Genomic DNA, 26,781 nt, shown 5'->3' with positions numbered 1-26,781 from the left:
TTATAGTATAAACAAAATTAACGACTATAAAGTTGAAAATATATTTTAGATATATAAGACAATTAACTTTTATATAAAAATATTATAAAAAATACATTCAAGCGCGTGCAAAAAACCAACAAGTATTCTGTCCAAAGAAAACGCAGCAGCTGCGTAACTAGTTTGGATTCACAGTCAAGTGCATAGATTGTCAAAGAAATCAGACTTAAGGAATTCTAGGTGTACTTTTCCCAGCGTTGAAAAATTGCTGCATGATAGCACAACAAGAGGTCCAAATTGCAAGAACACAAGATACAAGCAGATCCGATCGTGCAACTTTTGAGTCACATAACGAAAAGCAGCAGCAGCAGCCAGCTGAGAATGTGTATGTGTGTACGTGCTACACGCCAGCTGGAGTTCGTCAACTCAATCGCTTTATATTTGCAGCATTTTTTTCTTTCTGGTGGATGGTGACCATGCAAGTTAAACTGATGTGCAGTCCGTTTTATGTTGTCATAAAGTGGATCCATCGTTATACGCTTGCACTGCCTTGTTATCCATTTAATTTGTTAATCAGAGCTGACGTACGAGTTAGTTAGTTGTTGCAATATACACTAATAACGTGTACTCTTTCGGTTCGAAAACATAATCACTTGTAGGATTTAAAATATGTTCCAAAATATAACAAACTTTAAACACTATTCATATTTATAAGTAGTACTAATATTTATCATATCAATTTTTTTTCTCGTCTTCCATTCAACTACCCTTCTTCGCTTAACAAGGAGGCATCAAAATGTTTTTTCTTAACTTTACTATCTGTTAAATACTCTAAACATGTTTATATTTTGGAACAGAAGTATACACGATAATTGAAGCTGAATGTCTTGATCTCACAAGGTAGAAATAAATGGTGAAAGCTCCTCGCAATGTGATTCAAACAGCACACAAAGGCCCTCACATTATCCTACGGACGACATGGTCGGCCACACTTTCACCTCGCCACCACCCATCAGGGTTTCACTTACCGTGCAACAAATGAGGCTATGATTGGTTTGACAAAGACAAGAACTGCATACTATTTGAAGCCATTGGTAAGAAACACCTTTCCGAAAGAAATCTTGCCAACCATGCACAGAAAATTATCGATAAATGCTATCTTGGTCCTTAGAGTAATATTCCCAGTATTTTTCTTTAATTTATAACCAATCTCTGGTTTTATAATGGAAAAAATTAACAGCAAGTACGAAATGGCCGCCAACTAAACCTCGCGTTCTCCGCTTTTGCCTTTTGCAGCGACGACCAAACGCTACAGCTTCCAACTCTGACTTTTTTTTGTGTGTGATGCGAGTGATCCTGAATCCCTGAAGCATGTGTACGCAGTACGTGCCCAAAAGTTAGCCGCATGGGCCTGTGCGTTGCCTGTTTAGCCGCAGGAATTGCGAGGCAAACGTCGCTGCTCGCTGCTCACTGGCCGTGTTGCTGCTGCAGCTGTGTTAGCTTAGCTTTACGATCACCACTCGTGCAGTGCAACCACACAAGCTGGAGCTGCCCTCTCCAGTTCCCATATCTATGGGTATGGTCTGATCGCCTTCCCCTCCATTGCACCCCACCTTTCCGGATTAATTGTACCACCTCGCCCCCGCACATGCGTACACCCCCAATATAATACTGCCGCTGCCGCCGTGCTCGCCTAAGCAACCTGCTCCGGCCCGCTCCGGTGCCTGATATTACTAGTGTCTTGCTCCCATGATGGCCGCGGCCAAGCGCCCCTGCTGCTGCAAGCCGCCGCCACCGACGACGACGACGACGACTGATACCTGCACTTCCTCCTCCGGCCAGGTCCAGATTCACAAGCGCCTGCGCCCGGCCTCCTTCATGGACGACGACATGGCGGCGCCGCCGCAGCCGCTGCTCCCTGGGTTGCCGGACCACCTGGCGCAGCTCTGCCTCTCGCCGCTCCCGCCGCGTCTTCTACACGCTGTGTGCCGGCCATGGCGGCGGCTCATGTACACGCCGTCGTTCCCGCCGTTCCTGTCGCTGTATGCGCTCCTCGACGACGACGAGGATGCCGACGCCGGCGTGTCGTTTGCCGCCTATGACCCTTTGGCTGGGCGGTGGGACGCGCTCCCCCCGCCGCCGATGCCGTCGCCGCCGCCCATGCTCTGGCACCCGTCCTTCCTCGCTCGCCGGCTGCCGCTGCAGTCCGTCGCCGCCGCGGGACGCCTCGTCCTCGTCTCCGGGTCGACGCAGTCGCTGCACCCGGCGCTGTCCCGCCCGCTCGTGTTCGACCCGGCGACGCCCACGCCGCGGTGGCAGCTCGCCCCGCGGATCCCGCTATCCCCGCGCCGGTGGTGCGCGGCCGGCGCGGCACGGGGCCGGGTGTTCGTCGCCGGCGGCGTCGGCGCCGGCTACGACCTGGCCGTCGCCCGCTCCGGCGCGACGTGGGACCCGGCGGCGCCGTCCTCCTCCTCCTCCTGGGAGCCGATCCCGCCGCTGCGCGACGGACGGTTCAGCCGCGACGCCGCGGAGGCCGTCTGCTCCGGCGGGAAGGTCTGCATGGTCAACCTCCGCAGCCGCGGCGCCAAGGAGGGCGCCGTGTTCGACCTCCGCGCCGGCCGCTGGGAGGACATGCCGCCCGGCATGCTCGCCGGGTGGAAGGGCCCCGCGGCCGCGTCTCCACCGGACAGCGGCGACACCATCTACGTGGTCGACGAGGAGCACGGTGCGCTGACGGCCTACGACTGGGCCACCGACCGGTGGAAAACGGTGGCCGAGTCCGAGCGCCTCAAGGGCGCGGCCGAGATGGCGGTCGCCGGCGGCAAGGCATGCGTGGTGGCCCCCGGCGGCGCGAAGGTGTTGGTGGTGGACATCGCGCGGCCGCCCAAGGTGTCAACCGCGAGGAGGGAATTGCCGCCGGCGCCGCGCATGTGGGAGGTAGCGGCGCCGGCCGGGAAGCGGGTGGTGGCGGTGCACGTGCTGCCCAGGATGACCCGGCCCGAGTAGGCGAAGCCGCATGCGGCATATGCGATTCGGTACACGTACTAACACTGTGCAAAAACGAGAGCTTTTGAAGTTTTGATTGCGTTTGGTACAAATCGATAATTTTTTTATTGATTGTTTGGAGCAAGTCAGATCCCCCCACCCCAAAAGAACACTCTCAATCATGCATGCATGCCTCCGTTCAATCAATCAATCGAATTTGTTTTGTTGACCCAACGACTGAGTGAATGTTCATTGCGATTTGGATACCGTGGTCCATTTCTGTTGCTACTGCTTTTAGCTCCAAAAATTTGGGTTCTATTCGTCGCCAAAAAAGCAAGCTCCAAAGTGGCATGATCCGCGTGGGCGATGGCAACCGCAGCGGCCTAGCTGCTTGCCTGTGAATGGCTAGCTGATTTGCTTTCGCCGTCGATCTCCGGCGGTGGGGCTGCACCGCACCGCCATGCCGGAAGAAAGAACCTCGCATCCTCATCTTTTTCATCTCCTTTTCGCGTGGATGCTGTGCACACACATGGTGAGGTGAGGTGGACGGACCATGCATCGAATCCTGCCGGCCGGCATGCCTGCGGCCGGAGAAGTTTGGACTTTGGCTGGTCGCCGCCGGCGGGGGCAGGGGATCGGAGGGAGTAAGGTAAGGTGATATCCCGCGTGTGGTTGCCGTGGTTCCAAGGGAGGAGGGCGAGGCGGCCACTCGCCGTGACGACGGCGACGGCGACCTGGCTGGTGTCCTCTTGTCTCGTCGTCGGTTATAAATGACTAAATGAGCTCGAAAAGTAGGCACCTGTCGTCCATGGCCAACTCGCTCGCTCGGTCATCACAAAGAAGAGAGAGGGGGTAAAAAAAAGATCTGGACGTGGGAAATTAAGTTTGGCTGATTCATTGACGAAAGGCGGGAGAGCGACGCGGTGGCCGGCCGCCGACGGCGACCTCTCCCCGTCCGGTCGGTCAGGTTCAGAGCGGACGATGGAAACGAGCCAAAAAGGCGTCCTTAATTGCGCGCGAGACGATGATTCCTTTTGGTTGCTAATTGCTAATTCGATCTCCCGCGTATTTGGCATCCGTGCAGCACAGAGCCACCGCCTTATTATTTGCTCATGCCTGATGTCATTTCTTGATTTTTATTTCTTTCTCTGGTTACTGAATGGTTTTCTCTACATCCTTCTTCACTTGCCAAATTCTTCAAGTCCCAGATGCTCTGAAAGTGATGCGTTCACGACGTCCTGATCCCATCACACTTTCTGACAAAGTCTTCTTTTTTCTGAGGAAAAACCGAGTGATTTCCAGACCAGATAAGTGGCGCAATACAACATCAAAGAAAAAAACAAGGAAATCTTAGAGAAAATAAAACTATTTTCGATGAAATTAAATCTGCAGTTTGTTAGCTACCCTTCACCTAGGAAGAAAAAAAGGAAACCACAAGAACTGTAACATGAGAGTGATCTCTCTAAAAGGTCACTTAAAAGTCTGAAAGTGATATACTCATTTGGCACAAGTCTCAGCTATGACTGAACAGCCAACAGATGAATGCTAATGCAAATCAGTTTCCCAACACAGTCTCATGATGTTGCTACCTCAACCAGTCTAATTAGCGCTGCTTAATACTACACCAAGCAATTAAGGTTAGGAATAGTCACTTTCTGATACCCACCGGCTTGCTTGACCGATAGCAGTATACTTCTAACATACTCTCTATAATAAGCAGATAACTGATAATTTTCACCGTAACATCGATTGTCTATGGGCTGATTAAAAATAAGTCCAATAGATGGATTGAGTAGGAAAAAAAAAGCTTTTTATTTGTTTTAATTTTCATGCGAACGTGATGCCTTACATGTGGAGGGCAGGAGGGGCGATTGTTTTTTTTTTTTCAGTTTTCTTCATATATAAGTGGCTGACTCCGGTGCATATTACTTGTAGTATAATTTAATCTAGATTGCTGATCTAATTTTGTTGAACGGTTGTGATTAAATTATACTACCAATAATTTTAGGTGTAGTAGAATTCTAAGAGGGCAATATCGTCTTTTTTATTGGGATAGTAAGTAGGTCTTGCTGAGTTTTTTTTTATCTCCGTGCGTAATGTGATAAAAAATAATAAATATAAATATAATATTAATCAGAGTACGAAAATACCCTTTTAAATCAATGAACAAGATTAGTTCTACTAGCAGTATTATAATATAAGTAATATATACCGAAACGTCGCCTCATAAGATATATAGGCACATACAACATGGACTGACTAGGAGTGTTTTTGTTTGGAGGCAGTTGTAGCATACAAAACATAACGTAGGGAGAAAAACGAACGACTTAGATTTTAATAGCAGTAATAACACAAGAATGATTATGATTTATACATCTTTTCATGTTATTAAGAAACTACAAATAGACATCATTTTATCATGTAAATAGTTACCTCACGCTATGTTTTAGGTGTTGCATGAAAATCATATCTCATATAAGATACAATTTCTTTTTTTTCTTTATTTAATCAGCGTTTATCACACGTGACAACTTATTTAAGCCTATAGATAGCATACTAGTCGCTGCATGAATGTCATGTAAAACTCTGGATCCACCTTAATTGTTAGCTCTCCTCTACGAGCAATCAATTACAATCAAGACATCATCCAGACTGTCTGAACAGCGCTGCTGTCTCGGCGATGCAAGCACGCCGAGGAGACGACTTCTTGTTGCTGTGCTGTGCGGTTTCTGCTCAACACGGCGATTGCCCAAAGCTCACTATCACAACTTTCTTGTAAGTTGTACAAGTGTGGGTACACCAGTACACTGAATGATTCAACTCATTTGAATACATAAAGCCACCACTACAAGTCTTCGACTAATGACTCGGCACATCTGAATACATAACTGCTTAAGCATGCTATATTTGCACGTCATTACATCGGAGTTGGCTTTCTTACAGTTACAGTTTCCACGCAAATCGTTGATAGGTTACAAGCAAAAGGTAGAATGGGTAGGTTCATGCTGGGAGATTGTGCGTGGTTGTTAATCTGGCAAGGCAGTCCCCCTTTCGAGGTTGTTCTTAATCTCAAGAGTATACTTGCCAAATGCCCTCTCAACCTTCTTGTTGAAGTGTTCGTTCCGGTCATTGATCGAGTCAATGTCCTTGTCTTCATGGAACTTGCGCCTTCTGCTGAATGCTTTCCGTTTCTCATCCCGTTCCTTGAGCTCATTAACCATCCTGTCTATGTTTTCTTCTGGCACCTTAGACACCTGTGCCATGCACATGCCGCCGATAAGGACTACATAACAGGATTTTAAACTCAATTTTGTACAAAGGGTTTGGTGTGATGGTAAGTACCTTTCCATATTGAAGACTTGAAGCGTCCCGATAAAATTCAGGATCAGCTTCCTTTGCTTTATTGTATGCCTCCATGTCAACGTCAATGTTCTTGGTTCGCTTTTTGTATGCATCATATAAGGTCTTCTGGTTAAAAACTGCAAGTGAGAACACGCCCCATTTATGTATATAGGTGAGAGATTTAAATTTAAAACATCAAACAGAATATGACTAAACAGAAATTTAATTAAAATACCACTATGGCTACCTTGTCGCTTTCTGAATTCAGACTATAAATAAGCATCAGGGATTTCCAGATATCAAGAATCATGTAAATAGACACTCATATTGCATGGCGCACAATGCACTATGTAACGAGAAACGATGACAAGCTGTTGCATTGCTGAAGGCTAGATGAAAAAATAATAGGGTGCATTTGTCCAATGCATATATACCATGTATCTTCTTTATGAACATCAGTATTTAAGCTAGCTGGTTTAGCATTTAAGTGCAGCACAAACTGAAACAGATATTTGTAATGTTTGCAAAGCACAGCCTAAACTTATAAAATAAATGGTGACACATTGATACAACCCAGAACCTGATGGAAAATAAGCAACATGCTATATATACTCAGATAACAAATAGCCCAACAATTACTCAAGTAACTTCAGAAAATTCATTTGGAATTTACTTGAAACATGTATAAACACAGCAGCAATAACTGACCATAAGACAGACAAATAGCAATATAACAGTCCAGGGAGATCGGATATATCAAATTTCACCAAAGTAAAGAACACGTCTCTGTTTATCCATTGAATGACAAATATAAGAGATGGGGCTCACCATCCCAACCATATGGTGCAGGCTCCTTTTCCCATTTCTTGTATTTTGCTTCGGCGGTTTCCTGCGTATCAAGCATGTAAGACTTTGTCATGTCTAGCCCATTTGAGTCGAGCAGCTTTCCAATTTTCTTTTTCCTGTCTTCAAGCCATTTTTGTTTCGAAACACCTCTACTCTCGGTGCGAGGCTCCATCCTCTTCTTCTCCGCCACCATCGCTTGCTGATTTGCCTTCCTAGCTTCATTCTGCGTCAGAAAGAAGCATCAAGGATATGAATCTAAATGAAAAATAAACAAAAAAGTTGTCGATGACCGCACCATCTTCAGCCGCAGCTCGAATAGCTTCTTCTGCTTCTCTGTCATCTGCGGGTAACCGTCCTCTGCACCGGCATCCTCCTGCTGCGCATCACCATCGTCATCACCCTCAGGTCGGGCAGCGGCGGCATCGGATGGCTCTTGCTCCGCACGCTCCAACCCTAAAAAGAAGCCAATCGAACACTCCATAAGCATCCTATACAGGGTCAGGACGAATCGAACTACACCTAGCAAGGATCCATTGACGCCGACCCGTGGCGAAATTACTCAGATCAGAAGGCTACCTGATTTGGCGTCGGCGATCCGCTTGAAGCAGTACTCGGAGCAGACATGGTAGGGGTTGGAGGCGTTGATGCAGTCGGGGTGGACGGTGCGGTCCGCCGGCGGCCGCTGCTCTTCCTCGAGGCGCTCCCTGGCCTCGGCGATCTTGCGGAGGCAGTAGTCGGAGCACTCGTGGTAGGGGTTCGACGAGTTGATGCACTCCGGCCGCGACTTCCCCGGCGCCGACGCCGACGCCAACGCCGACTCCTTCCCCATCGAATTCGAGCTCCCGCCCGCCTCCGGATTCGGGATTTCGACGGAACCCTAGAAGAGGATTAGCGCGCGCCGCCTCGCTTCCGCCGGAGACCACGCGTCACGCGTGCGGTGCGGTGCGAATTGGGGATTGGATGGGGAGGTCGGCGAGGCAGGCTGTGCCTCTGTGGGCCTTGTCTGGCTCTGGGCCTTTTGCTTTGAATTCGATCTCGTTTTTGAGTGAGATTCTAACTGGGCCTCCGTTCAAGGCCCATTTGTTTTGTGGAAATTTTCCATGCGCAGTACTTCCCCAACGCGGCCCAACATCCACGTTTTTTTTTCTTTTTTTGAGAAACAGGATTAAACTGAGTCGCATAAAGCAGGTGATCTAAACATAAAATGAGACATTGTTATATTTAAACATCGCTAATAAGTAAAAAAGGTAAATCCAATTTTATAAGTTAAAACATGCATGTACATGGATCAAAATCGTACAATATAGAGCCATTTTTTTCGACTTGAGCCCAAGTATTTTTCACGTATGGCTGTGTACATGTAATTTCTTCTCCTTTTTTCTTATTTAACACCATTAATTTTTTATTTTATGTTTAACCATTCATCTTATTTAAATATATATTACTATTAGTTATTTTGTTATAATTTATTTAATACACTTTAAATATAACTTATAATTTTATATATTTAGAATGATTAAATAAGACAAACGATATAGAAAACGGAAGGAGTTAGGTCCAATTGGATGTGTCGTCTTCATCTTTTGGTTTTTACTTATACTTACAAATAAAATTTAAATTTTGAGCCTTAAAGTTGAGTTGATTTTACGGTTTTTTTTGTTGTAGTTTATTTTCAGCATTAGTTTTTAGATAACTAAGAATAACTTTTTTTATTTCTTTTTTTTTCTTCCACGAGCAAAAAGATTTAGTCGTCATCGTGGCCGGCGAGACAGAGGAAGTAGAAGACCGGGGCGTACGATGCCGGAGTTGAAGACGACGAGATAGGGAGCCACAAGTCGTCTCCCGGTGCTACTCAACTGAGATCTCATCCTCCACCGCAGAGCTCGAGAAACGAGAAGCATCACAGATTCTCCCTTCGCCGGCGAAGGCAACGATGGTGGCGGACCGGCGGTGCTAATCTGTAGTGCGCGCCGATGACGCGGGGTGGGTCGTCAACGACATCCATGGCCACCTCTCTGATTGAAAACCCTTGGTTCTGAAGGAGCAGGAGAAAGTTCGTGCAAACGGGCCATCCAAACAATATATTTACAAACCAAAAATAATTTATAAATAAAAATTTTGTATACATGTTTTTAGCATTTAAATAAAAAACTGAAAAACAATTATGATAAGAAAGCCTAAAATTAATTTTAGATTTTGGTTACAAGTATAAGTACAGACGAAGAAAAAACATTTGCAGTCCAAAACAAGGTTTTCAGGTCCCAACTGGCCCAAGAATTCAACCAAAGCAGAGACTCCACGATCTTGAAGAATCACATTTTATGCCAAATTCCAGTATATTCAAGTGTATATTCAGCAAATTCACACTATTATCTTTTCACTTCTAGTTATGCCTATAAAACAAAATTTGGATTTTTAATCTTAAATTTAGAGTTGATTTTGAGTTTTTTCATCATGTTTTTTTAGCATTTTCTTTTAGATTACTGTCAACACGTATATAAAAATTTTATTTATAAATTAATTTTTATTTACAAATTTGTTATTTGATTTTTCCCTAAATCAGTACAAATTCTGTGAGTAGAGCATCATCATGACATCATTCATTTGTTTTCCAATTCTGTTGGACGAACTGCTACTCTTGGAACAGACATGCTAACTTGCAGTTAATCTGATTGTGCTCCCAGAAGCTTTGATTGGCTGTATGGTTTGGTGTGTTTTCTTTTCTTCATGCAGGTTTGGAGTTGAGACCTCTTTTTCGTCCTCGTGTGAACCATAAATAAAATCAGAACGCACAACCAACCGTGTCGTTGAATGGTGATCACATCATCATGCGCATCAGCAATGCTGCAAGCACTGGAAAATTCTCTCCTTTTCCAGGTCAAAAGAAATTTCCAGACCTGAATTTGACGTCTCCAACCAATGAACTAACACGAGTTTGAAAAGTCCAAGCTTCAGGCATTCCTCATCAACAAGTAAACATGATGTGTACAGTAGTACTGAATCCTGAATTACTGATGGCGCTGTATTATGCTGACCAATGGTTTCATTCCATGCCACAGATTCTAGAAGGGGAAAAAAAAAGGAAGAACATTAAACAACCAGATCCTGACAACCAGAAAGGGCAGCCATACTTGTCAACGAGTTGATCTCAATGATGGGATCCCCCTTGCTCATTGATGATAAAACAAAAGGGAAATTAATGGCCACAAATCTTGGTTCAGAAGCAGCACTTGCTAACAAACATTGTATGCCTCTCATCTTTTTCTATAACAAATATGGACAGTGATGGAAGAAAGAATAAATGAAAAAACTGGTTTGTGGACCATTTGGTTTGTGACAAAATTATAACTTATATAAGCAGGCCATTATCTTACAAAAAAGAAAGAAAGAAACATCACGCTGCTATTTTTACAATCTTCACGGGACAAATTATGCTACATCTAGAATATTTGACTCTTTTATAGGGAGCGAATGGTGGTAGAATGTGTGTAGAAATTACATGATAACACAGCAAAGATTGAGATGCTGCAGACACAATACAAAGAGGAGCTGATCGAAACACAGCTTCTATTGAAACCTACTACTGTCGGGGGGCTATACTTTTTTTTTCTCATCATCGTCATCATCCGGAGAACAAATCTTGCATCGCCAGCCTGAGAGCACAAAAGGAGATACTGTTAACTCAAATAAACAAAGAAATCACTTGTATGATTATAAAAAGCATACAAAAAACATGGCATGTGCTGCTTATGTTCATCACATTAATGCTTCTGTGTATCTTTTTTCCAAAAAAAAAAATCACTGCAGATCTGGAACACGTCAGATTATCTGGCAAGGAATAAAAAGATATGTTGACCAGATGCTTACAGCTCATAATATTTTTCAAAGGTTGACCAAAAAAATATCATATGAAAAGGCTTTTCTTTTGTATGCTCCTCATTACATGTTAATAATCAGTCCCTAAAGAAAATTGCATATAATTAGATATAAAGCTTCAGTGGCCTTCTAGGGAGCATGAAAGATGATGTGTCCATAGCTAGGTCATGATGGTTTAGTTACTAGTTGTTCAAGGTAACATCTACAAACTTGCTGAAAGATAACATTTTTTTAATTATATGATGTGTGGACTCAACTAGCTGACACTTCACAGGTACTAAAATGATATTGAACTATAGACTTTCATGAAGGATTACTGGGCCAAAAGAGCTTAGCTAGCTGAACTTTAATACAACCAAATCATGGCTTGAAGCTTGATAACATATCACCCATGTTAAGTAAAACATGTTTGGTTAATATGCACATCCATCGATGAAGTCTAGATAACTTTAATGGGCAAGAACAACCAAACATAAAAGAGAAATTGCATTACCTTATCTACCTATAACCTTTTCTCTTACAATATTCCCCACACTTGTGATAGGGGTTGGATGCGTTCGCACAATCAGGATTGATTTCTCCTGTTTGCTCTGCTTTCAGAACAGCCTTGCCCTTCTTTGAGTCTGAAAACAGAGAGATAGTAAGCATAAAAATGGCTGCCAAAGCTTTTGTATCCATTAAAATGCCACTACCTGTTGGGTTAACTAGAAGGTTTACCTGGCTTGCTCGTATTTTTCTGCCCCACTTCATTCAAATGATCGAAGCAGTATTGAGCACATATATGGAAAGGGTTGGAAGCATTTGGGCACCTGGGATCCACCTTCCAATTCTGCACCACGGCAATTTCCTTTCCCCCTGCAGAGGTCGAAAGAAAATCTGTTAAGAATACCAATTGAAAAATATAAAATGCAATCTGAAATTCTGAATTGAGCATATTCGGATAAGCACGTTGATAATTCACCACTCCACCAGAAATGCCATTGATTAAGACATGAGCCATTTTATGGTACCCACAATTGTTTGTAGGTGATCCAATCCTTTCAATGTAATGGAACAAATTATTTGGGAATTTCTTATCATTGCACCACTTAATATAGGAGGAACACAATAATAGTAACTACAATAATGTAATAAAGCTAAAGGGTATCACTGCTTCTCTCTCACGAGTTACCGCTACATCAAATGGCAAACATTTTAGTGAGCAAGCATCCATGGTTGGTTACTTGGTCCCCCTCTATTTTCCTTTCCCATAAGCCGGTTAACTTAGTCATTTTTTTCCCAATTTGCTTCCATAAATACTAATCTCTAAACTCCATTTACAGTGCATACTAATTTGTTATAACATTAGTGTCATTTAAGGGACATATGGTTAGTTATGTTTAGGGCAAAAACAAAAGGTGGTTTAGTACCCAACTCCCCTAGAAATGGAAGGTTAGATTTTTTTTTTTCACCTCAAACACTACTAAAGGTTAGGTTTTAACTACACTAACTTCATAATTGGGGAAGCTAACATACGATGAAAAAAATCAAAACAGAGGAAGGCCACTGGTATATGCTAGTACCTTTCTTGCGCGACGAAGACTTCTTATCAGACTTCTGCCGATCCACCTCCTTCATCTTGGCAGCACAATGCTCAGTGCATTCATGGAACGGGTTACCAGCATTCGGGCACTTAGAATCCACCTTCCTGCTGCTCCCCGACTTGACGCTGCCATCTGCAGCAACCATCCAAGAATTCGTTGTGGCAGACAATACCGCAAAGATCAATAGCCCAGCAATCAGTGGCGGGTAGTAAGAATGGGGGCAAAGTGGCAAACAACAAACCTTCAGAGGAGGAGGAGGAGCGGCGCGAGTGGCGGGAGAAGAGGGACATGGGGGATTTCCCTCCCTCCGACGAGCGGCTGGCCTCGGCCATCTTGGCGGCGCAGTGCTCGGTGCAGACGTGGAACGGGTTGCCCGCGTTGGGGCACCGCGGGTCCACCTTCTTGCCGTCGCCATCCGCTCCCTCTCGCACTGCATCACCACCACAACACATCAAATCGAATTCTCATCTCGTTCGTAGCATAGCATCACCCTTTTTTTTTTTCTTCTTCTTCTTGTGAATTGTTGCAAAGAGAGGTGGGAGATTGGGGAGAGGAGCGAGGTGTGCTCACGGAAGACGTAGAAGGGGAGGCCGCCGGATCCGCCGGCCCTGTCGCGGCGGCGGGGCTTGGCCTGCAGCTCGCCGTCGCTGTGCGTGGTGGTCCCGTTCGCCCCGTTCTGCTCGGGCGCGGCGGTCCCGTTCTGCGCCGGTCGGGCGGCCGGCGGCGGGGGCTTGGAAGCGGGAGCAGGAGCAGGGACGGGGCAGTACTCTGCGCAGCGGTGGAAGGGGTTGCCGGCGTTGGGGCAGGCCGGGTTGACCGCCTGCCGCTCCTCCATCACCGGTGGCGGCTCAGCTTCTCCCACTCAACCGCAGCAGCAGCAAGGCAAGAACACGAAACGAAAACCGAATAACTACGGGGGAGAGGAGGTTGACTTGCGAGATGAGATGATGGTGCGGAGAATTTCCGAGGACGACGGGTGCTCCGCTACTCGTGGTCGTGGTTAGAGAGAGAGAGAAGGATGTGAGTTGAAAGGTTGACGAGGAGGAGGAGGGAGGAAGGAGGAGGGCGTTGGAAATGGCGGAAGGGGTCAAGTCGCAACAACTGTCTGGTGGTAGAGCAGCGGCGCCCAAGAACCACCGGTCCGGTCCATCTGCTCGCCTCCACTTCTCGTGTTCGTCTCAAAAATACGGTAATGTGTTGTGAGGTATTGAAATTTTATACTAAAATTTTTAATATTTCAGTATATTTTTTGAAAAACCTCTTTAATAAACATTTCATCACCTTGATGCTCCTCCGTACCAAGCTCTGACTGACTCACTGTCTCGCTCAAAATAAGCGTAAACGGTTATTAAAAAATAATATACGATAACAAGTTGAATGACAGTGACCTAAAAAAACAATAGGAAAATAGAATATGATGAATAAAATTCATAATCAACTTCAAAAGAATGTTTTAAGATGCAAAAATTTTACATATAAGATGCAAAAAATTTACATATAAGCATAAGCGAAGGTCAAATACAAGTGTTACTAAATTCGTCCGAAACAACCTTTGGTGGTGATTGTTTTGGTGTCTTTTTGAAAAAAAAATCCAAACAACATATTTACAAATGAAAAATAATCTGTGAATAGAAATTATATATATATATATATATATATATATATATATATATATATATATATTCTCAGAGATCTAAAAATCATGGCTGGAAAAATAAACTCCAGTGAAAAAACCCCAAATCCACTCTAAATTTAAGGTTGACAATTTAAATTTGTCTTATAAGTATAAGCATAACCGGAAAGATGAAAGTATTTATTTTTAATCTTATATTGGTTGTCCCACGACTTCTTTTTTAATAACTACTGCATCCGTCTCATATTAAGTTTATTTTTCAGTTGTTAGATATAATGTTTTGACTCTTCGTGTTATTTAAAAATTTTTATTAATATTTTTATTATTACTAGATGGTAAAACATGAATATTTTACACGTGACTAATTTTTTATATTTTTGTATAATTTTTTTAAATAAGACGAATGATTAATCATTGAACACAGAAATAAAAAAATAAAGTTATTAGGTCATTTTCGATGTTTCTTCATTTGATATTAATTAGGTATCACATCAGATTTTTTTTGATAATATGACAAAAATTTAATTAAGAAAGAGAAGATAATTCTTTCGTGCTAGTGAAAAGGTTCGTTTGCATGTAAATGAAAGCCAAATGAAACACACGTACAACTGTGCAAGCTGTGGGTGCGTGCGAGCGGCTAACGAAGTTTGGTGTTTTGTGCTTGCAATGGACGGAAGACCGGAAGGTTCCACGAGAAAAGGAGCGGACGAAGGAACAGCACCAACGCTGCTGCTGTCTTCTCTTCAACTCCACTAGTACTGTACCACGAAAATTCATCCAGCAGTGCAGCAGCCACATGTACTATACCCCGTGGCTTCCTCTTTCCAGCTTCCCGAATCCCGATCGTGTCAACTCTCAGCCCACGTTATTCTTGTATTTTCCTTGTCCTCGACCTACGCAACTTCTGGGTCGTTTAGTTTGAAAATTTCTTTTAAAAAAACATCATATTAAAATTTTAAACATTAAACTTAGTCTAATTACAAAACGAATTTTAGATTTCGCCTGGAAACCACGAGACGAATATTTTAAGTTTAATTAATCCATCATTAGCATATGTTAGTTATGGTAGCACTTATAGCTAATCACGTCCTAATCAGACTCAAAAGATTCGTCTCACTGTTTCCTCCATAACTGTGTAATTAGTTTTAATGTTTATATATATTTAATGCTTCATTTAGATGTCTAAAGATTCGATGTGATGTTTTTTTAAAAAAAATTTATGAACTAAACAACCCTTCTACTGCGTCCTCAAACTAAGAGAAAATTTAACGGTACGTCGGTTCTAAAATAAATTTATTTTTCAGTTTTTATATAATTTTTAACCTTTTGTTTTATTTAAAATTTTTATGATTAATTGTTTTATTAGATGATAAAATATAAATAGTAATTTACGCGTAGCTAATTTTTTTTAAAATTTTTATAAAATTTTTAAATAAAACGGATGATCAAACGGTGGATACAGAAAACGAAAAATAAAATTGTTCTCGGACAGAGAGGTAGTAGCAAGGAAGGAGCAAACATGTATAGTAATAGAGAAATCTAACAAATGCCATTGACAAACACTTAATTATAAAAAAATATCATCGACGAGCATGAATTCTATAAAATATCATCATACAAACGAATTTATCTAAGAAATGCTATCGTCGTTAGGGTTCCATCAACTTTTCCCGTTAAGTGATATAGCGTGAACAGTGTATTTAATGGCAAAAAATAGATAGAATCATAACAACAATGATATTTCTCAGACAAATTTATTTGTACGATCACATTTGTTAGAACTCGCATTTGTCGATGTCATTTTAGACTTAGATGTTTGTCAATGATATTTTTAAGATTTTCTCATAGTAATATGTTAGCTATAAGTTTAGCTTTAATATGTTTTCTATCAAACTTTTTTTTTGAAAGATCCTATCAAACTTATTTAAAGTCTGACTCAAACCAAATACAAAATACCGTTAACAATATAAAGATGGAGGGAGTTGTAAATATGTATATTTAATTAGGTTACCCACTTTTCCAGTTTTCGTTTGCAGCACAGTTGAGCCGGCGGCGATCTCCTGTGTTTCCAGCTCTTGATGAAGCGGATGAGCGCTGTCCTGTGCTTTGTTTTAATTGTTTGTCTTCTCTTCACTCGTAGTAGTACAAGGCAGGGAGGGTATACTTTAGTACTTTACCACCGTGCCGATAAGAGCTGAACCACTAAAGTTTCGAGTAAGGAAAGGGTAATTAAAGACCAGACAGTACAACAGCCGCTTTGCATACCTCTTCTTCCGTCCCAAAACAAATCAACTTTTCAGTTTTTTAATATAATATTTAACTTTTTATTTTATTAAAAAAATTTACAATTAATAATTTTATTTTTATTAGATGATAAAACACGAATAGTATTTTATGTGTCAAAAATTTTTCAAATAAGATAAATGGTCAAATGCTCGACACAAAAATCGAAAAGTTGGTTTTTTTTACGAGGAGTACAAGCTTCTTTCTCTGCTCTGTACACAAGCTTCTTTATACACATGTTTTTTTCGATCGGTTAAACCAAATGTTCTTTAAAAAAATGTATATAAAAATTTATTATCTTATCTTTCTAAAATAGACACTCAAATTTATAATAGTTAATTTATTTTTTATACTATTAAATAGCTATAAAAACTAATAATTCTTTCGTCGTACTATATGGAGAACTCAGCAGTCAGCACGGCTTGGTTTTATAGCATGTGTTTGTTGATGCATAGCCATCAGATCATGGCAGTACTGCTGTACTAGGACGCGTACTACAAAATTGATGATTGGTTGTTCCAAAACTCAATCATTTATATACTTTGGGTAATGTTTGTCTCAAGACGGTTGCTGCTAATTGTGTACCCGATAATGGTTATATTTATAATTACATATTATTACATTAAAATCACACTACAATTATTGTAGGCTACATTTATAATTACATACTAGTTATACTATCATGTATATGTATTGTTTTGTGTGATTCTAAAGAACTAAATACATAGAGTGATTATATATGTACTTAGGCTCTTATTGTTTTGTAGTTGCAACTATTTATAAGCCAAAATTTAATTTTTAAAAATTAATTTTAGACTTGATTTTATGATTTTTTTTCGTAGTAGTTTGCTTTATAGTTTTTACTTTTAAGTCACTATGTAAACGTATATAAAAGTTTTACCAGCAAATTACTTTTTATTTGCAAAAACATGATTTTGATTTTTCATCTAAAACACGAAATGCTGGGAGCCTAGTCCCTGCTAGCACTAGGCTTGTACTCATAACTGCATTAAGGCAAAGGGCCTGTTTGAGGAGCTTCTTCCAGCTACAGCTTTTCCTAAAAGCTGCTTCGTCAAAAGTTACCCCAAACGGTTCACAGCTTCTGAAAACCTGTAGTTACAGATTCTAGAAAATGAACTAAAAATCCAGAAGCTAGGTTTACGAGCTTTTCTAGATTCTCAGAAACTAGCTACCAAACTGTTGTTTCTCAGAATCTAAAGCCTCAAACAGACACAAAGGCCACGTTTGGTTGAGTGAAGATAAGTTAACTTACTATAACGCGAAAAATATAGTACTAGATTAATACATGATTGATTAATTAATTATTAATTAAAAAAATATAAAATAAATTAATATGATTTTTTAAAACAACTTTCCTATAATTATTTTGTAAAAAAATAATATTTAGTAGTTTGACAAACGTGCGCGCGAAAAAGAAGGTAATATGTTAACTAGAGGGATGGGTCGAACGCGGACAAAGTCTCATCCCTCATCGGCCTTAGCTTTTGCCACTGAACATAAGCCCATATATGTATTGTTGCTCCGGCCCAGAAGCTCCCATACTCGCATTCCATTTGGACCTCACAGGAGTTTGGGCCAGAATATAAAGGCATAGGCCATATTGTTCGCAAATTCTATCGGTAGCTTGCAGGCAGAAATGCAGAATCATCGGTCATCCGAATTCTACCCCGATGGGATCAGAGATGAGTACAGTGTACAGATAGGAAAACAACACGCCTCGTCTTGGAAAAAAAACCGACCCATCATCAGGCCATTATCATAAACTCCTTCCACGGATGATGGATCGGCTACAGGATGTGGGCCTTCTTTTTTAATTATAAATTTTTCAATGTTTATTTACAGACTTTGTAAGTTCCTAAGTTTCGTGTAAAAAATTCTATGCATATATATTTGAAATGCCGACAATTTTGTTAAGTTCATAAAAGTTAATTCATCCGTCTAAGCCTAAAATCCTTACAAAAATCTATCCATTGATTCCAACTTTGGTAAACGCTAACTTACTGTTCCTTCTATCCTAAAATAACTTTATTTTCCACCCATCCTACATATACCTATACAAAATTAAAAAAAGACTATAATACCCTGCACTTTATTAAATTTCAATGCAATTATTAGGACAACCAAGAAGGGGTTGTTCAGATTGTTGCCAAAATGAATTTTACCAAAATTTGGCACTCAAAATATTGGTAACTTGATGACATTGCCAAATTTTGGAAGGGCAAGATTATTTTGGTTGTCTCTAGTTTGTTGCCCACATTTTATCCTACCAAAATTTGGCATCATTAGCTCCTTGTAAGGTAAATATCATCAACCCAAATTTTAGTACATTACTATAGTTGTTGCCAAATACCCTAGACACCTTGCCAACATTTGGTAATAAACCGAATTCATGCGTATTTTGTGGGTTTATCCATCAATGATATGGTTTAAAGTGGCATCAATGACCCTAAGTTCCATATATTGCCGTATTGAAAGTATTTATATATCCCGGATGTCCATGAACCGATGCCCATAAAAGCCCCGACCACGGCCGCCGGAGCAGCGTCCGGCCACCGCCGGTGTTAACAACGACACCCTTTTCATGCGGCGTGCAGGCAGCAGGCCGCAACGGTCAAAAGCGGCAGTGCACCGAGGCTGGGCCACCACCACGCTCCACGCGCCCGACGTGACGAAACTGCCCCCACCCCACCTCTCCTCTCCCCTCGCCCCGCAACAAAAATCCTCGGCCCCCCAGCTGCTGCGACCCTCCCCGTCCACACTGGGCTAGCACTAGCTCACTCCACTCCCTCTTCCTCCCTGATCGTTCGCCGATCGCCTCGCGCGGCCGGGCCCGGGCATGGCGTACCCCGGCGGGAAGCTCTCGGCCGTCGACGCCATCCTCGCCGAGGCGGCCGACCTCGTGGCCCTCGAGCAGATCGCCAGGCTCAACACCGCCCACCTCGCTGAGGACGGCTCCGCGCTCCCTTCCAGCCTCGAGTCCCGCTTCCGCAAGCTCAAGTCCTTCCCCGCCGCGCCGCCGCCCGCCAGGACCCTTGGCCGCAGCGCCACCGCGCCGCCCCACCACCACACCGATCCCGCCGACCCGCCGCGGCAGGAGCCTCCTCCGCCTGCGCAAGAGCGGCGACCAGAAGACGCCGACAAACCCCGGGAGGAGGAGAAGGAGAAAGAGAACTCCTCGCCGCCGCATGCTCATCCTCCACCAGCCATGACCGTTCCGCCGCCGCCGGCGGCGGTCCAAGACGATGAGGACCTAGAGAAGCTGTTCCGGCCAGGGCGCGGCCGGCCGATGCTGAGGGAGCGGAACAGGGGGAGAGACGGCGACTCCCCCTCGCCGCCGCGTCAGGCGTGCTGCTTCGGCTTCTCCCCCAAGAAGACACTGCAGAGGACTCCGACCAGGAGCGGCAGGAAGAGCCACGCCGGCGTCAGAGCCGCCGCCGACGACATCCTTGGGATCGGCGACGCCGGCGAGTGGGGCGACGAGAACAAGAGGATGGTCACCGAGCTCAAGCAGCAGCAGCGCAAGCTCAAGAAGGCGCTCGAGGAGCAGGTTAAGGTCAGCAGGGAGACGGCCAAGATGGCGCAGTGGGTGAAGCAGGCGTCCGCGCGCATGACGCATACCGCTGCCATTGACGACCTGCTCAGCGACTGTGACGATGAAGACGACCTCAAGTGATCAAAACTAGTATTTCCATGGCTTCTGCATTATCTATGTTTCAAAATGTTAATTTGGTTACACTATAGAGTAATATAAATTAGAGACATCAGGGAAAAGGATACAAATCCTAGTACTGTTTTCTATTTTGCATGAGATAAACTTAAAAAGATGTATGAATCAATGAATGGAATATGTAATGACGTCAGAAGTAGTAGAAATGAAGGAGTTCTTGTCAAAGTTTCATCTTTTGCTCATATCTTATGTCTAAACCATGAACAAACCATTGCTAATGCCGTTACGAATTCAATAGCAGTAATTGGCAATTTTCTCTAGTGTTTTACAAGCCACTGATCATGCCGTTATGAATTCAATAACAGTATTTTGGCATTTTTCTCGGAGAGCACTTTGACAATTTCTCGGGGAGTACTAATTTACAATATATGAATAACTACAGAAACATGCACGTTTAGGTCTAATTGGTTTATCCTATTCAATTTTGAGTTATGGTCTATCGGTAGATAAATGGAATGTAAACCAAAAGATAAGGGGCGAAGCAAAGAAAACAAGCATTTTATTATAAAAGAACTGCCTTATCACAGGATGATGGATTACACAGGTTATTTCATACTTCACTCAATCTTGTGGCACACAAGTCAATATCAGGCCATCTGATACTATCAACATCTCTTTATGACTTTATCGTGCAAAGCTACTCATATATGATTCAGCAAGAAAGCAACGTGAGGAAATTCCAGATGTTTCGTATATCTCACCATCTCTGAATATAATTTTTCATCTGAAACACACGGAAAACTATGCGATAGAAAATTCTGTATCATAAACAGAAGAGAAAATTAATATATTCCTTTTCCTGATTTGAAGTTCATTTCTAAGGGGGTGTTTAGTTGGTGAAATAAATTTTTTTACGTGTCACATCAGACGTTTGACCGGATGTCGGAAGAGGTTTTCGGACAAGAATGAAAAAACGAATTTCACGGCTGGCATGGAAACCGCGCGACAAATCTTTTGAGCCTAATTAACCCGTCATTAGCGTATGTGGGTTACTGTAGCACTTATAGCTAATCATGTACTAATTAGGCTCAAAAGATTCGTCTCACGATTTTTTACATAACTGTGCAATTAGTTTTTCGATTTATCTATGTTTAATACTCTATTTAGATATCAAAGATTTGATGTGATGTTTTTGGGTGAAAATTTTTGAGAACTAAACGGGGCCTAATTCCTCCCTATCCTGATGCCTCGAAATGTTACTAACTATGAAATTTGCATCCAAGTACAAGCAAACGAGTGTGCCAATTGATCCTATGGTGTAAAATGAATGATTTAATGCTTGACCGATCCTACATAGTGCAATGAATGTAGTAGTGCCTGGCAGTTTTCGTGTTACCTGCATTGAAGAACCAGACTTCTGGAAGCATCAAAAGATAATGGCCATTTCAATATTCTATCCAACCTCAAATTTCCAAAGCTTAACACTTCAAGAGAATTGTTGTCACTGTTTCAGTCTTGCGTGCTTCAATTGCAGACCCAAACATTTTTCAACAGCAGGTGAGAACCCAATGTCAAAATACCACAAGAGTGCCTCTTTGGATTCGTTGAATTTCCCATGTAATGTGCCTCAAACTACACCATATGGATTCATTTGTGCACTCCGAATGTAGTTTGATATTCTGCCTCCTTAAAAGAGTGCAAAAGCACTGGCTATCATGTTGAGGAGGAACCAAGTAAGTTGAATTTCTAACTAGAAACAATGATAGACATGGAAATATGATAACTTATTTGCTATGCTTCAGAAAAATCGAGGGCTTGAGACCTAAACTTTTCTTAATTAATAAAATGGTTGTTTTCCATAATTTTCTCCCATGAAATTTAATAATATGTAAATCTGAACAGATAGATAAGCCAAGTTATTGCAGTGTAATGCAAGAAGTCGTCTTACAGTTCTAGGAGAAACTACCAAGACCTCAAACTTTGTTATGTTTAATAAAGTTGAGGCCTAACACTCTTTTTCCAAATAATGTTGTTCTCTGTTTCCCTTTTTTTTGGCAAATTCAGCAGTAAAAAGATTAAATAGACTGGAGCACCTCTATCGGAAAGTGGCATCTTACAATGTTAAGGGAGTGAAATAATTACACGAGTGACTATATCCAAATTCCTGACTCCTGAGCATTGCCAAAACTCACCTGCATTTGCTTCAAATCATATCTGTTTCATACATTCAGCATTTGAAGCAAAAAGACGGAGATGGGATTCTTCAAGTTATAGGAATTGAAGCTTGAGCCGCTTCAGAATTGTAGGTATTCCAATTTCAATAACCTGCCAAAAGCATATATATTTAATCTATCCTTGGAATTTAAGAGGCAGCTACAAATGAAACACTTACATCCCCTTTGCTCCAGTATAGCAGAGGCGTCATTCAGCATTTCTCTAGCTTTTCTATCAGGGGTACAACCAGCACGCTCCATTTCCTTATATATGTCTGACACCTATACAGGACAACAATCAGAATTGCTTCAATCTTCTAATGTTAGGTGCATAGATCATGTTCCATAAAGTTTGGTTATGCAAATTTCTTTGTACCATCCTTATCAAGATAATCTAATCGCATTCTATAATGTGAGATAGTAGATAGTAGCATACCATAAGGAAAAATGTATTTTAAGAGTTATGGTGAACAGTGAAACAAATAAATTGTTCAGAATCCCACCGTTACTAAGGTTCACGATATTTAAGTTACTAAAATGATAAAGAGTATAAAACAGTGGTAAAACAGTGGACATACACATACCTTTTCAAATTTCTTTGCTCTCATGAAAGCTTTCATAAGTGTTGTGTAAGTCACAACATCTGGACTCATTCCCTGAAAAAGAGAAAATAAATGATAGGCAGGGGATGCTAAAACTAAGTAAACCATGGAACCCAAACAAGAACCATAATAACTATAACTAATTCATTTCTTCTCTCATTTCTGGAGAAAGAACATACACTGTCTTTGATATGCTGGAGTACAGCAAGTGCCTCCAAATGCCTTCCAGCAGTACCAAACGCATTGATTAGCAAGTTCAGCATAACAAGATTTGGCTCAATTCCTTCCGCCTCCATCAATTGAAGAACATTCACGGTTTGTTCACACAAACCCTGAAAAGAGATAAGTTCAAATGGTGCACGTAGCCACATCCACAGTGCCACACAGACTAAAAGGTACTTACAGTGAACATATAGATATTGATGTTTTCAGACCAATTAAGCCTAATCTCAACAGAAAACAAAACTGGGAAGGCAGAATGATAATTGAGGATTTCAGAGCACTTTTGAACCTACTGTAGCATAATGCCACCACATATTTGGCCTTGCAATACCTTGCTAGACTTTGCAAGAAAACTTGTGCCATAGGGGACCCATGGGTGGGAAATGATCAGTTTGCCAAGCAATGATCATACCCCCTTTAACTAGACCTGAACAGATCGGGTGGTAACTGGCAAGTGAACAATGAACATGGTATTGAATAGATAAACAAAGTGATTAGGATTCACTAAATTATTTGTGGAGATTCTAATCGGGAGATAGAACTGAGATTACATACTAAAAAACACAATTTATTGTTTTCAAAAATTAATACTTTGACACCCTATGTTAGGCTGCATCAGATAACAGTAACAGCTATCATGCCACCATGGAAAGTTGATTCCAACTATATCGAGTAACTATCATGCCATTTTCAGCTGGCGAAAAAAATCCATCTATATCCAATAACTAGACTAACCTGTTGAGCATATGCATTGGCTAAGACACAAAAGATACTAGGTGAAAGCTGCAGATTTTCAGCTTTGAGAGCAGCTACACAGTCATGGGCATCACGAAAATGGCCGTATTGTCCATAAATGTCAACCAAAACTGCATATATTGCACCACTCTCCTTGAGCCCTCGATTCCTCATGCCATGAAACAGCTTCTTGATCTCATCCCACTTCCCCTGCTCCCCCAACCTGCTGATGATTGTAGCAAAGATTTTTGGGTCTGGATACATCCCATCCTCCTGCATTGCAGCGAAGAATCGCAGAGCACGTTTCATATTCCCAATACGACAATGCCATCGAATCAAAGAGTTCCAAGTCGTAATATCGGGCTTGACCCCTTCTGCGCACATTTTGTCGAACACCCTGCGTGCATCTGCTAACTGCCCATACTTGCCGAACGTATCGATCAAGCCGTTGTAGATCTTGACATCGAGCTCAACTCCGTGGTCTTGCATCTCCATGATGAGGTCGGTGGCCTTCTTCCACATGCCATTGTCCCTGTAGAGCCGCACGAGCGTGCTGTACCCGGCGGTGTCGAGCCGAATACCCCGTCGCTTCATCTCGCCGAGAACCCACCACGAGTCCTCGAGGCGGCCAGCCCGGGCGTACGCATTCAGCAGCAGCATGTACGTGCGCCGGTTCCGCGCGACGCCGTCGTCGGCCATCTGGAGGAGGAGGCGATCGGCGAGGCGGAGGTGCGCCCTGGAGAGGAGTCCCTCGAGGAGGGCGTTGTAGTGCGCGGCGTCCGGGCGGAGCCCGAGGCAGCGCATCTCGAGGAGGAGCGCCTCGGCCTCGAGCGTGCGGCCGGTGCGGGCAAGCGCCCGGATGAGGCGCGCGTGGGCCGCGCCGCTAGGGCGCAACCCGGCCGCCTGCATGTCGGCGAGCATAGACAGTGATAAAGCGAGGTCGGAGCTTGCGTGGGACTGGATGCCGCGGTCGTAGGACTCCCACGGCCGCTCCTGGTGGTCGACGGGGTCGGCGGTGGCGCGGCAGGCGACGGCGCCGGCGCCAGCGCCAGCGAGGCGACGGTCATGGCGGCCTCGCGTGAGAGGCAGGGTGGGTGGAATCTGGAGTGGTGGTGGGAGATAAAGGCGGACGAGGTGGTAAGCATCCATGGCGGCGCGCCTGCTGGCTCGCTGTGGTGGTGAGCTGCGGAGACAGGAGGACACGGGAGCCAGTTGGGGAAGAAAGGTAGAAACGATAGAGCTAAAGATCCACCCGAATATGTTTTCTTCATGTGGATACGTATTTTTAAAAATCCGCTTCCTAGTCGCGTTGGCGGAAACGAAAAACCCGTGGGCAATAATGTAAAAGCCGTGTTTATCACTTTATTGTATGTCGATGTTTTTCATGAGCATAAACAGGGAAGTAAATGGCAATAAAATTCATGTATTTTTTCCAACTTGAAATTTGAGGATAGTTCAATATAGACTAATCAGGAACATGCCTTGATTTATATGAACTTCTGGATGTTTTAAACTCTTAGCCTTAGTCACTGTTCTTTCAGTTCGAAATGGATATTTTTTAGATTATTTTATTTTTAATAGCTCTTTTAGGGCATAAACGAACGAATTACCTGTTAAAACATAAAATGGCTGCTTCTGAAAAATATTTGGAACAAATTTTATATAGATTTTTTTCCCGAAACTTGTTGTTTAGGGCATTAGCAGTACAATCTGCTATCACGAGTGGTCTCTTATCAAATTTGGGTGCTACCTCCGTTTACTATATTTAATACTATAAGATTTTCTAGTTTTATTTATTTATTAATAAATACATATAATTTTGTATATATAAAATAGATGGAGTATTATATACGATTAGGAGATGGGCTCCATAGTAAAATGGTATTCCTAGTTTCATCTACCGTACCGCATCCAGGTAGAGTCACCCTCCTTGCCCTCTACAGGGCACAAAGTGGCTCCATGGGGCCACGAGAGTAGCTGAACTGTAGTGTCTTAATTAGTCCCAGATCATAGCGTAGATCATAATTCATATTATCTTCCTCAATAAATTATGAATTTATGATGCCATGCACACGTCAAAAATCAGTCATCACCATAGCATGAAAATCAAATGGGTCTCAATTAAGCGATCCATTTGGTACGGATAAATTCATATACTTTGTATGTCTCTGAAGCTAAATGCCTAGGACAAAAGGAAAAATGTGGGATCACCTCTCTGGTAGGGCAGCAGGTGTCTTCATTGGTCCCAGATCATAGGGTTTGGTGCACCAAACTGCTCCTGATTGTTCATCTGCTGATTATCAATCAAACGAACAGTATGCCAGCAAGCATGAAGATGAAAGGTATCGTCAAGGAGCAGATATCTCTAATGATCCAGTCCATGAATCAGCATGAGTCAGCATGTAGCCATGAATTGTGTTTATCCATTATGGACATGTTTAATTGGCAAAAAAAATTTTCCTAAAACATCTCATTTGATCCTTTGACATGTGTATAAAGCATTAAATATAGATTAAAAGAAAAACTAATTGCACAGTTTAAATGAAAATCGAGAGATAAATCTTTTGAGCCTAATTAGTTCATGACTAGCTATAGATGCTACAATAACCAACATATGCTAATGACAGAGTAACTAGACTTAATAAATTCATCTTGCAGTTTTCAGTTGAGTTATGAAATTAGTTTTTTTTTATTCGTGTCCAAAAATCATTTCTGATGTCCAGTTAAACGTTCCAAATGTCATCTAAAAATTTTCTTTTCACGAACTGAAACAGGGCCAGTCTACAACAAATTT

General features: G+C 42.4%; 5 protein-coding genes across 8 annotated transcripts; 2 read left to right on the top strand and 3 right to left on the bottom strand.

Annotated features, from left to right (window-relative positions):
* Window positions 1-1,571: 1,571 nt before the first annotated feature.
* LOC121054751 (F-box/kelch-repeat protein SKIP25) lies at window positions 1,572-3,221 on the top strand. Its single transcript, XM_040525321.1, has one exon. The coding sequence runs from the start codon at window positions 1,729-1,731 to the stop codon at window positions 2,983-2,985; it is 1,257 nt and encodes a 418-aa protein (XP_040381255.1). The 5' UTR covers window positions 1,572-1,728; the 3' UTR covers window positions 2,986-3,221.
* Window positions 3,222-5,772: 2,551 nt separating this feature from the next.
* On the bottom strand, window positions 5,773-8,089 carry LOC102717720 (pre-mRNA-splicing factor syf2). The gene is made up of 5 exons (XM_006656417.3): window positions 7,729-8,089; window positions 7,448-7,605; window positions 7,135-7,375; window positions 6,307-6,443; window positions 5,773-6,218 (listed from the first exon to the last, which is right to left on the bottom strand). The coding sequence occupies exons 1-5, from the start codon at window positions 7,979-7,981 to the stop codon at window positions 5,991-5,993; spliced, it is 1,017 nt and encodes a 338-aa protein (XP_006656480.1). The 5' UTR covers window positions 7,982-8,089; the 3' UTR covers window positions 5,773-5,990.
* Window positions 8,090-10,482: 2,393 nt separating this feature from the next.
* On the bottom strand, window positions 10,483-14,076 carry LOC102717443. Its single transcript, XM_006656416.3, has 6 exons — window positions 13,182-14,076; window positions 12,853-13,041; window positions 12,591-12,743; window positions 11,746-11,883; window positions 11,522-11,651; window positions 10,483-10,805 (listed from the first exon to the last, which is right to left on the bottom strand). Exons 1-5 carry the CDS (start codon window positions 13,444-13,446, stop codon window positions 11,527-11,529), a joined length of 870 nt encoding a protein of 289 aa, XP_006656479.1. The 5' UTR covers window positions 13,447-14,076; the 3' UTR covers window positions 10,483-10,805; window positions 11,522-11,526.
* Window positions 14,077-14,718: 642 nt separating this feature from the next.
* On the bottom strand, window positions 14,719-25,204 carry LOC102714658 (pentatricopeptide repeat-containing protein CRP1, chloroplastic-like). Of its 4 annotated transcripts, none has more exons than XM_040524871.1 (7): window positions 23,988-25,204; window positions 23,210-23,362; window positions 23,013-23,084; window positions 22,608-22,710; window positions 22,408-22,540; window positions 21,612-21,925; window positions 14,719-15,137 (listed from the first exon to the last, which is right to left on the bottom strand). In XM_040524871.1, the coding sequence occupies exons 1-5, from the start codon at window positions 25,134-25,136 to the stop codon at window positions 22,533-22,535; spliced, it is 1,485 nt and encodes a 494-aa protein (XP_040380805.1). In that variant the 5' UTR covers window positions 25,137-25,204; the 3' UTR covers window positions 14,719-15,137; window positions 21,612-21,925; window positions 22,408-22,532. The 4 variants fall into 4 exon arrangements, with proteins under 4 accessions (XP_040380805.1, XP_040380804.1, XP_006657333.3 ...); XM_040524870.1 differs by lacking the exon at window positions 14,719-15,137 and adding an exon at window positions 20,498-20,999; XM_006657270.3 differs by lacking the exon at window positions 14,719-15,137 and having other exon boundaries at window positions 21,447-21,925.
* Window positions 19,268-20,436, top strand: LOC102717164 (formin-like protein 1). The gene has a single exon (XM_006656415.3). It carries the CDS (start codon window positions 19,385-19,387, stop codon window positions 20,219-20,221), a length of 837 nt encoding a protein of 278 aa, XP_006656478.2. The 5' UTR covers window positions 19,268-19,384; the 3' UTR covers window positions 20,222-20,436.
* Window positions 25,205-26,781: the final 1,577 nt, after the last annotated feature.

This window comes from Oryza brachyantha, chromosome 6 (assembly GCF_000231095.2).
Source record: "Oryza brachyantha chromosome 6, ObraRS2, whole genome shotgun sequence".
NCBI lineage: Eukaryota > Viridiplantae > Streptophyta > Magnoliopsida > Poales > Poaceae > Oryza > Oryza brachyantha.
Note: the sequence above shows the minus strand (reverse complement) of the source record. Positions and strands in the feature narration are given on the sequence as shown.